Source organism: Mizuhopecten yessoensis, unplaced genomic scaffold (genome assembly GCF_002113885.1).
Source record: "Mizuhopecten yessoensis strain PY_sf001 unplaced genomic scaffold, ASM211388v2 scaffold11169, whole genome shotgun sequence".
Lineage (NCBI taxonomy): Eukaryota > Metazoa > Mollusca > Bivalvia > Pectinida > Pectinidae > Mizuhopecten > Mizuhopecten yessoensis.
This window is the reverse complement of record NW_018408914.1, coordinates 194,731-206,950: the sequence shown is the minus strand read 5'-3', so window position 1 is coordinate 206,950 and position 12,220 is coordinate 194,731. Positions and strand designations below refer to the sequence as shown.

Below are 12,220 nucleotides of genomic sequence, written 5' to 3'. Positions count from 1 at the left end.
AGCCTCCCAAAACACACACGCATACACTACACGCATGCATCTTGCACACAGGGGAGGCCGTCCTTAAATGACAATAGCTGTTGATAGGACGTTTAAGAATACTAAACCAAACCAAACCAATGAAAGTTCATTAATATTATCATGTCATCTTTATGACATTTCGGATTAAATCGGGCTGTAAACACCAATAGACCTACTATGGATGTCTATGGAGATAAGGATAGTTTGGGTTATATGTTGTAGATCAGAGATTACGGAATATGTCTGCTCCTTAATTGTCAGTGTTGGCCATCATGTTGGAATCTGATGACTCTTTGGGAGATTTACCACAGCAATTACCAAACCTAAACAGACGTTGGTCCTTGGATGCATTAGGAAGTTTCCTCGCTGTCCGGTTACCGAAATGGAAGAAGAGGTCATCCCTTCCAATGGAAAATGTCCTCTCAGCCAGCAAGTTGTCTCAGCATGGCAAGCATACATCTCCTCTGTTGTCCAGGGCTTGGGGAAGGAAATCACCAAGGTCATCCCGATCTTCGCCAAGGTCATCCCGATCATCCTCAGCATCATCCATGCTGTCTATAATCAAACATGACCTGAAAAAAACTACACCTAAAGTAGCGTTTGCTGTACTGGACTTGAAAGATGGCCGAACGGAGGTGGTAAGTCTTTTCAGCATAACATGGCCCCAGAATTTTAAAACAATTGACATCAAATTAATTTAGTCCATTGAATATTATGTTTTCAGTATTGATTTTAGGGGCTGCAGTTGCCGAGTGGGTTAAGGCCTCCACCAATGGGTTGTGAGTTTGAGGCCTACATGGGCCAGTTGCCAGGTACTGGCCACAGGTTTGCCTTTTTTCTCTGAGTGTTCTGGTTTTCCTTCATCACCAAAACCTGGCACATCCTTAAATGATCAAAGTTGTTAAAGGAGGTAAAACACCAACAAATCGAACTAATTATTGATTTACAAGTACATATTATCGAGAAACATAGCAAGATTTTCTTTTGTGTAATATGTTACTGTGAAAAGTAGGCATCTTCACCATATAAACTAAAAAGTGCTAATTTCCTCAAAATAAAGATAAAATTATGAATATTTCTCCTTTTTTCATAGAATTTTTGGTTTCGGTTTAGCACAGACTAACGAAAAATTCAGGTTGAAAAAAAGAAACTCTGCATAAAAGCCTTTTTGTATCATTTTACTAAGGTTACATTTTCCCACTTGCATTGTTTTACTAAAATTGCTTAAGGGGAGAAGCCATATGTGAGAATATAGAAAAAACATATCTTGAAACTTGTTTAAAATAGCCCCCAGTCCCCACCCCAGTTAACCTCAATCTGGCAAAAGGCAAAAAAGTTGTAGTTTCAGTCCTTATTGTTGTTTGTAAACTTTAGCAAAATGCAAGATGTAGGCTAAGGGAATTGAATTTATTCAAAAATCATATGCACGGTGACCTTGAAGGTATGAAAGAAATTATCATTTTATTTACATTAAAATTTAGGCTGCACTTAAGACTGGTTCGTGATCTTATAACCTTGCCTGAAGCGCACTTCAGTTTCTTCCAAGGACTTGGTGACGAGTTAAAAAACTTTGTGCATATGGACAGCTGGACAAGGAATACATATCTGTTCAACTGGTTCCCACCTTTTGCCAAAAAGGAACTTTTGGTTTTATTTCAAATTTGACTTCGGCATGGTATTTCAGTGAGGTAGCACTATAAAGTTGGCATCAGATTCGTGCTATCACACAGAGGCAGTTACACCAACATACCCTGCCTCCAGCACACATACACACACACCACATATGGAGGCATCATTCTTAAATGACCTTAGCTGTTGATAGGGCGTTAAACCCTTCACAATCAATCAGCTGTGTTGTAAAACATTTACAACCAGGTAACATAGGTCAACTGACGTAAGGATCTTTTTTTTATCAGTAAATTTTTCTAATCTATTAGTTTGTTTATACAAATGTAGTTTTTTTATTGTGACCTATAAATGGGAACATAATACATTCCATGGGGCTTATGTTTAACACAGGTTTTGAGGATTTGTCTTCTGTTTTGAGAATTATTTTAACTTAAATTGTAGTTTCTTTTAAGTTGAAGGCCTCAGTAAAATGTCCTTGGTGCAAAAAATACGGGTTTCAACTTAGTCATTGATAAATACTGAAAATACGATTATGAATATACAGAAAAAAATATGTCTATTCAATTTGTCAATAAAATACCAAGTGAGTTTGGAAGGTCCTTTAAGCTTTTCACTTCTATAATTTGTAAGTTTTTATTATCATAACAATTGTCTTGATGTGAAAGCAAATGTGTCCTGTCTAAGGTGGCAGTGTGATGATTCATGGGAGGTAACTCTTTCTACTGTAAAACACATGTGTTCTAAACACTGTTGTAGCAGTAAATCAAGATAGACTGTGAAGTGTATATTTTGAGTGATGTATTTTACAAGTACAGTTATGGTGAAATGGCTTCTATATTCTATACACCAGAGGGAAGCAGTCATTTCCTGCTACACGATCCTGTTATCTTTCTATCTATATTTACCCACCCTTGAAATAAATAGGCGAGTAAAAATGTATAATGGCTGTGTTTCACCTCCAAATATACAATAGATGAAGCTGAAGAAGAGACAGCTGCAGGTGAAAAAAACATCTATTTTTAGATATTGTGATTTATCATTGCAACAAAAATTGCTCTAATCAATTGTGAAACTACATTTTCCGTCTTTGCGTATTGGAGAGTTATCTGCTCTTGGGAGCAGGTATTGATTGTTACGTCATTTGTTTGTGAGCGTAACGTCATCCATTTTTGAAGAACGACCTAATTTTCTCACACAAACCAATGACGTAACCACCAATACCTGCTCACAAGAGCAGATAACTCTGCAATACGTAAAGACGGAATATGTAGTTTCACAATTGATTAGAGCAATTTTTGTTTCAATAGCAATTAGGTCGGCTTGACAATTATTTTGAGATAACAAAATCATGCTTATAGAATCTTATCAAAACCCTACACAAAAACAATGGATTGTCTAAGAGTATTATAGTGACAATATGTATTGTTAAAGAACATTTTTAACGATTTCAAAAGTTGGTACTGTACATCTTAATCACTATAGTATAGTTGCTCTTTATTTATAGCCTGGAAGAAACACATTACAAGTACACATCAGGTTTAGGATGTTGTTGGTGTTTACAAAATATGTATATTGTGTGTAAATCATCTGTACCCTGATCGACCCAGATTAACATAATTCCAAGTTTATTTTCTATTTTGACTCCCCACTTTCACCTGATAGCTGGCATACTGCTGCTGGTGGTGCTTTAGTGAAGTGTACAGTTATGAAGAAAGTCAGTCAATTTTGAACATCTGGTGTGTTTCATTTCTGAGTATTGTTTAGTTACCTTGTCTGTATAGACACCGATGCTACCATTATCTATCCTCTCTATCTCTTGGCAGAGAAACAAAACCCAATATTCACTCACTTATTTTGGCAAATAATGATTTGTTTTGCAAAAAGCTGTATTTCTTATTATAAGTGCAGAATAACAACTGTTTTTATCAACGTTTTGTACTCTTGTTAGTGAATCAAAAGTACATAGCATCAAAAACTATCGTCATAACCAAATTGAGACGTGGTCAAGTTTACAAGGTAACCTAAATGTTTGATCTTTGGTATCTTTAGTGCAGAATAATGTATATGATGAGTGGGTGTTGAGTCCAAGGTTCTTGCCAGATTTAGCTAGACACTAGTCTATCAAAAAACCACACCCCTTGATAGAAAACCACCACACGCCTATGGTAGAACACCGCCACACGCCTATGATAGAACACCACCACACGCCTATGATAGAGTATATATCTCTGGAGAAGTTGAAGTGGACACACTGCATTTCGTAGTAAGATTTTATGGTTATTTTGTAATGCATACATATATAGGGGTCATTTAACTGTTTATAATACATTATTATAACCACTCCTTACTGGTCATTAGGTTAATGGCTTCATTGCCATGGAAACAACAGCATCATACTTTTAAACCCTAACCACTCTAGTTCTGACCTCAACATATCATACTTACATACCTTATGCATCAACAATTGCTTTTNGCACACGTCTATGGTAGAACACCACCACACGCTTATGATACAACACCAGCACACGCCTATGATAGAACACCACCACAAGCCTATGATAGAACACCAGCACATGCCTATGGTAGAACACCACCACACGCCTATGATAGAGAAAACCACCACACGCCCATGGTAGAACACCACCACACGCCTATGATAGAACACCACCACACGCCTATGGTAGAACACCACCACACGCCTATGGTAGAACACCACCACACGCCTATGGTAGAACACCACCACACGCCTATGATAGAACACCACCACACGCCTATGATAGAACACCACCACNTATATTTTTCAAGTTATGCACATTTGAAAAATCGGGTAAAATATTTTTTATTTCAATAATTAATTCAGCAGTGGTGTCCCTTTACATAGAAATCAATGTAGCAGCATAAAGGGTTAAAGAAAAACTCCTGCTTCCTTTCGTTCGCCTGTTTGGCAGCATTTTGGATTTCTGCTAAATGTCCCCGATGGAAATTCACTCTCCACTTGCCGCATATGTTTCGTAGATTTAAGTTACAAGTCAGGGAACACATCAAACATGGCGACGCATTTGAAGAGGAAGCCTAACATTTCGTCATCCTGAATCGTATCAAAATGTATCGTATCGTGGGTAGATATCGTGATACGTATCGTATCGTGGGTAGATATCGTGATACGTATCGTATCGTGGCATAGGTGTATCGTTACAGTCCTAGTCCTCTGATGAAATTTTGAACAATTTCATATACAGTTTTCATTGGAATTTGGTGAAATGCCACAATTATAATCACCACAAGTTAAAGTTGTCTTCCTGTGTTTATATAATTTTCAAATTCAGATCTTTTAGAGGTTGGGGGTGGGATGTTATGTTTTTTTTACAAAATCCGCCCATGAATTTTTAAAATATACATGATGACCAGAATAATCCTGATAAAGCATTTTAAGTGACTCTTATGAAACTAGGTAACCATTGTCATCACTTGATATAACTGATATTAAATCTATTTCAGCAATGTTTAGAGGGTGTGGGGAAAAGTAGTATTAGTTCCGTAATAACTTGTTTGTAGAAGGATGGTGTAAAACACTTGTTTCAGAGATGAAGGGTCGCAACATTCTTCTTCTGAAATTTGACACATAAAATAAGTGATGAAGTTCAGGGCTGCTCGCCTGCCTATCCCATAGAGATTTTCAGTCAAGGAGATTTCGGTGGACACTTCTGTAGGCCCTGTGTCAACTCCTGGGTGATATCTAAGCTTAGCTACCTATCAAATCTAAAATTGTGTAAACTTCTCAGATAACAAAGGGATTTTAAATTTTGACATTGTCACGAAATCTTGTCATCGAAACAGTGTATCGGTCATCTCCACAGGTGTCAACAAACATAACAGTCTCTTGACCTTTACAGAAACACTTGACCATAATGACCAATATTTACTGTACACATTCACCAACATTTATGAGCAGTTATTGTTAGTTTAATTGTTAAAATGAGCAAACATTTTGAACTTGAAGATTCATTGATGTTAAGACAACATGTACATGAATTAGTTTTCTTTTTGAGAACTCCTTCTTATGATTTGAATGTGATTGGATGTTGACAGTGATTTGATTCTGATCAGTTTATTTGTGTTTACCTCCCTGTGTCAGGCCGGTAAACTGGTGTACTTAGTTACTCTATAACCGTATGTTGTAATGAAATAATCTAGTATCTATGGTTTATACTACAACTGGTACTTGTTATTGTTAGATAGCAACAAGTAAAGGGACAGGAAGTCCAAAGGTTGTTAAAACTTACAAACTAAAATACCATCCTTGGATGCAATATTGGGAACATCTGTGACCTTTGGAATATTGCTTTGTCTACAGTCATGACCTTTGAACTGGAGGTCATTGTAACCTATTGATGAGAATAGATTACAAAAAATATTTCAAATACCTTTGATATCTTAAACGCCAATAAGAAAGAGCTTCTTTCCATTATCAATATCTTGATTGAACAGTCTTTTGACGTAAATAGGGATGTGATGTTGGACCATGGTGGAATGGTCAAGTGGTCAACGTGTAATAAATAAGTATAACATTATTTGTTTGTGTGTGACTAATATTGGAATTATGAGGCCTTGATAATGTGATCATCAATATAATATAACATGACCTTGTTAGAGAAATTGTGTGATCTATGAAGTGTGATTGTGTAACCTTGGTAATATGATAGTGTGACCTTGTTAATGTGATTGTGACCTTGTTTATGTTATTGTGTGACCTTGTGTATGTGATTGTGTGACCTTGTTTATGTGATTGTGTGACCTTGTCAATGTGATTGTGTGACCTTGTTAATGTGATTGTGTGACCTTGTTAATGTGATTGTGACCTTGTTTATGTGATTGTGTGACCTTGTCAATGTGATTGTGTGACCTTGTTAATGTGTGTGACCTTGTTAATGTGATTGTGACCTTGTCAATGTGATTGTGTGACCTTGTCAATGTGATTGTGTGACTTGTCAATGTGATTGTGTGACCTTGTTTATGTGATTGTGTGACCTTGTTAATGTGATTGTGACCTTGTAATTGTAATGAACTTTTTACATATTTAGTGTGATAGTTGGTCACTAGAAGTGTGATTGTGTGATCTTGGTTAAATGATTATGTGACTTTGGTAGTGATACATATGTGACCTTGGTAGTGATACATATATGACCTTGGTAATGTGTAACCTACTTCCTTCAACCTCTATGCAGCAACCAGCTGAACGCATGAACTCCGTCATTTATTGACATAATTAGATTTATGTTCTATGCATAAATCACATTATCAGAGGCAAATGGCACTTGGTGAAATGGCATTTGGTGGAGTGCGAATGGTCCTAGTCGGTCATTAGTCGATCACAAGAGTTACCGCCCTTGTTCACAGTTACACTAGACGAGCCGAGATAGACAACAAGGGCAAGCAGAATTCCAGTCGGGTAATCTTGAGCATCCATATAAATTGATGTTAAAATAGTGATACATCGAGGCTTGTTAATGGTCCAGACATATTTTAGAACAGCGAACTCGTTTATTTATATATTACGGGAAGAACAACAGTTGCAAACGCGGCAACCAATTTGAACTAATCTTGCATCATGTCATGGCGGTGGATCTTGCTGAAAATTGCAATAATTCCAAATTAAGCATATTAGTTACTATTTTTTTTTTTGATCGTCAGCCTAATTTTCGCTGTGAAAACACCACATGCATTTGCATGGATGCTCACATATTGTTTAGACTGTTGGTATAAGGGTAAGATGTATCAAGAATACGGTCAAAACCTGTAAGAAGTTCAGGCTAATGAAGTATTATTAGTCCTGCACATTGTGATATAAATAATCATACACATTAGGCCCTATAGGATATAATTAAATCAAACACATTGTAGGAAAAAAGAAATCAAGGTCAAGTTAAATATCCAATTATTGAGTCATTGATCTATGATAATTGGTTATAAGGAAAGATTCTTTATTTATTTACTTGCCCTTATCAGAATAAATGGTTACTTCTGGTATAAATCATTAAATTTATGTTAAAATTGTATGCTTTGAATTTTGATAAAAAAATGAATATATTTAACTTAATTATTAATACATTTGTATCTGATAAAAAATGATTAGCATCTCCTAATTTAGAAAGAAAAGGAAAAATGTTATATTTAGGAGATTAAATAGGACCATGGATTGTCAATGTTGTGTACTGTGATGGTATAATCAGAGCTTTGTCTGGGTACCTGGTCAGGCAAATTCATTACCATGATTTAAAGACTTATAGCATGAACGATTTCACGGCTCATCAAAGCCGTGATGCACTGAGTACTACCATAACTTTCACAATGGGAGTCATTGAGTTGATTTCTCTTACAAGTTGATCAGAGGTTTTGACTACGGTGTTCGGTGTTCGGTATTATTATTTGCGAATCCTAAGCTGATTTTGGGATTTTGTTGTATTCGTTTAAAGGTACAAACCTGTGGGGGTTCACACATTAGTATGTAAATGACATCCTTCCTATAGTATTTATGTGGGATGACTGTTCTGGGGAATCACAACAGTGTATACCACAGAATGATATAATGAAGTCTTAAACAAATCACCATTGAAGAAGTATATCTTAGCATTGTTCCGAAAGCCTATTATTATAAGTGTAGACACAATTAAGATGTAGTAGATACTCTCAAACTTTGAAGTTCAATAATCATTTGTTATGATGAGTCATGTTTAGTTACACAAGAGTTACAGTATAAAGATACAGTAAAATCCCGCTTACTCTAACTCGTGGGGACTAGATCAATAGTTCGAGGAATACATGGTATTCCACGAATCCAAGGTTCATCAGACATCTCTCGGGTGGGACGACAGACAGTGCTAGCACTGCAAATGTGGTGGGTAGTAGATAATAGAATTTAAAATAAGTTTGATAAAGATGACAGCATTTAATAAGATATAAAATTGCTGAACAATGAAAAGATATAGCCATCAGTATTAAGAAAGGAGTAAAATGAAGAAGTTGTATATGTAACGTACTTGTCGTTACCGATAGAAATAGTCCCCATATTATATTACGCTGCGTTAAATTTACAATATATCAAAAGGAGGGAAACTCTATGATCATTTTTAATTGAGGAAATTTTGAATCCCTGTCATTATAATGTTATAGATAACGAAATAAAAAATCATGACTTTTTCAAGTTTAATAACTTTAAAGATGGTTGACCGCTATGTGATTTCCGCTTAATATTGTTGTGCCGAAATACGGTTTTACACACCTAGTGAATTAACACTTCCACTAAAACATTGATGTCAAACATCGTCTGGAAATAATAAATATGCACACAAAATGATAATGCAGCTACAACAGGGTAACGGTACAGTTACTAAATTATACTGCGGTTAATACACTAATTTTCTGACGTCCAGCCGACACCTGTATAAACAAAACGACCATGGACGGCAGTCTGGGGGTATACATGTAGTCAAGTAATGTGAGTTTGAATCAATGGGGCTTCATTGTAGGTTAAATATTGTTTCACGACAATTGAAATTCAAAAGAAATTGTCTTTATGTTACTCAACAGTTAAGGATTGGAAGCAGGGATCAACAGGTCCCAAATGTGTTCAACTTTTTCGTATTTGGGGTAACAAAAATACCTATTTAGGATCATTGGACCTTTTTCCAGAACTACTGTATGGAACTCCTGTCTCAATGGCAGATTATCTCTAGCTCCTTCAAGGACAAGTTGCGATGGTGATGGAAAATAATCGAAGATTACCTTGATAAATGATACTGTATTATCATATGAATTTTGTTTTATTTTATCAGATTGTTTTATAGTTTTGTTCCATATCTTTTCAAAAAAGACTTTGATACTCATTAAATTATCAAAACCTAATGTTACTTACAGCAAATCACAGTACAACTAGTAGTAAAATTCAATTTACCTAGTCAGACAAACCTGTGTATTGGATGTTTACCTGTAGTGTATTGTTACCTGTACTCGATCAGCATGCTCAGGTAGTGGAGTGGTCAATGGGATAGCTGTGGAAAGTCCTGCGGATTGACAGATATGAGAGGTTGATTAACTGGCTTTATCGGTCGAGATAAAACTATAAACATATTGCCCATATTTTGTCATCATCATATCACAGGTAAATGACAACATATTATTACAGACCGACAATTCAGGTTAACGAATGTGTCGATGAATCTCGACCAACTGTAGTGTATGGTACATTCAGTTCAGGAATTATCTGGTGGATAAAACTTTTAGAGGAAAAATCAACAGATTTTTGTGAAATTTTAATTGGAGCTCATAAGAAAAATTCACAAGTGTTAAAATAATGTGGTGACAAGTGTTCAGAAGAGCCTTGGAGAATAGCTGGGAGTCCGACTTTCTGAGGTAAGGCTTGGTGTTAATATTTTTTGATATTTCTTATATACATTATTTTTGGTGTCCGTATCATTCATACCTGATACTTTAATTTGTTACTGATACTTTGATTTTGCCCTATAAAACTCAGACATCATGTTTTATCATGATCAGTTTTAATAAAAAATAATTTCCTTTTGTATAGTACTTGGAAATAATCATTTGATAGCATATTACCTTGCCACACTATAAATTAGTTTAAGGAGGCTGGGTTGAACTCTCAACATGGGGAACCATTTGTGGTGGATCTTTTGTAATGTTTTTTTTTTTAATTGTATAAAGTTTGTTGATTGGAAATGATCTCTTATCTGTGTCCCATTTAATGTTACACAGTGTTCTTGTGTATCAAATTTTTCTGTTTCAAGAAGTAAACATCTGTTTTATCTGGCATTTGCTGGGACTCTATATATTATCTATTTTGAAACTATATAATAGGGTTTTTTTCAGAGTAAAGACCTGGTTTATCAGAAGTTTTGTTTACTTGTGTATCCAACTATAAAACAAGCACGATTTACTTGTATGTCAAACTAAAACAAGCACCATTTACTTGTATGTCAAATGAAAGCAAGCACCATTTACTTGTATGTCAAACTAAAAGAAGCACCATTTACTTGTATGTCAAATGAAAGCAAGCACCATTTACTTGTATGTCAAACGAAAGCAAGCACCATTTACTTGTATGTCAAACTAAAGCAAGCACCATTTAGAACTGTCACACTCTTTACATACGTCAGGTTGACTGTCTAGTGAACCAAATCATCTGGGTTAGTATTTGGAAATGTTAATTTGTCCTATATTTTTGCCGATGCTACATGATAAACAGGACTTGGAGCACTAAAGTTTCCTATCAAACTATTTACTATTTGTAGGAGATTGATTTTCACATTAATTGGCGATGAGAGATGATAACTATCAATATTGAAATAGCATCTGATTGATTGCAAAATCAAATATTTGCGAAAACAACCTACAAATATAGTTGGTAAAAGGATGTAAATATATCGAGATTAAGCAATTTATAGCATTCATGATCTCAGGAATTAGGAATCAAAACTGCTTAAAATTAACTTGTTCAGATTTTCTGTATTCTCAATGACCATACCATAAAGGTCTGCACTCCTCATTTACTTCTACCGTGCCAAGATTTTAAATCAAGGTCACACCTATCATGCCATTGATTTTCATCTGTTTCTCCCACTGGTAAGCTTTAAGAGGATCATTTTATATTGAACCAACCTTTGTGGAATCCTGTTGTCTGTTGAGTTGTGGTTTTGATATTGATTGTTCAGTGAGCAAAGTGTACACTATTTCATTTTCTCGTAGAAGAAACATATAATGCCTTATTGTTAGGTTTGAATCAGTGGTGTAGATATGTTATATTTTATGTAAATGTTATTTGTGTGTTGAGTATTGTTGGTGAATTAAAAAATCAGATATCTCAGAAATCTTTATCAATAGGTCTAATAAATTAAATCATGACGAAACATAATGATCAAGATTAATGATTATAATGATTATGGTGTTCGCAGAAAAATTAATGCAAAATGCTTCCACTGCTGAAAAAAGCTGACATAGGATTGATAGGTTGTTTCTTCAGGACTGCATACTGGACAGTGGAAATGTGAGTTCATTGGTTTAAGTTTCTCTTGTTTAAAGGAGTATGACAGGTTTGTTAGGTACTGTTGCTGTTTGACTGTAATTTGTCCAGTATTTCACAGTATTCTGGGTAAAATAACAAACAGCACCGTCGGTATTACAGGAAATGCTTGATTGGTTTTATTCTTTGATCATAAACATCCTATTACAATGGTGTAATTTGATATGAATCGTAATAAACTATATTGCTGATGTAAATAGTCAGAAAATGGAAATTTTAATCATAATTATATTGAATTTTATGGGAACTAAACAATTGATAAAGAGGACAAGTCCTTGGGACAGGACACAATTGTGGCTTCTATATAAACATAATAGTGGGTATAAGTGTTCTATCAGTACTGTAGTTGACTACTGGTAATAACATAATACTGGGTAAGTGATCTATCAGTACTGTAGTGGACTACTGGTAATAACATAATAGTGGGTAAGTGTTCTATCAGTACTGTAGTGGACTACTGGTAATAACATAATA

At 35.2% G+C, this 12,220-nt stretch overlaps 1 protein-coding gene across 1 annotated transcript in view; it reads left to right on the top strand.

The window, feature by feature from the left end:
• Nucleotides 1-255: 255 nt before the first annotated feature.
• LOC110467302 (rho GTPase-activating protein 20-like) overlaps nt 256-12,220 on the top strand; it is a 205,410-nt gene continuing 193,445 nt past the window's right edge. Inside the window, exon 1 of the mRNA XM_021524375.1 lies at nt 256-659. Within this exon, the coding sequence (XP_021380050.1) occupies nt 294-659 (366 nt within the window). The 5' untranslated portion in view covers nt 256-293. The remainder of the gene's footprint in view (nt 660-12,220) is intronic.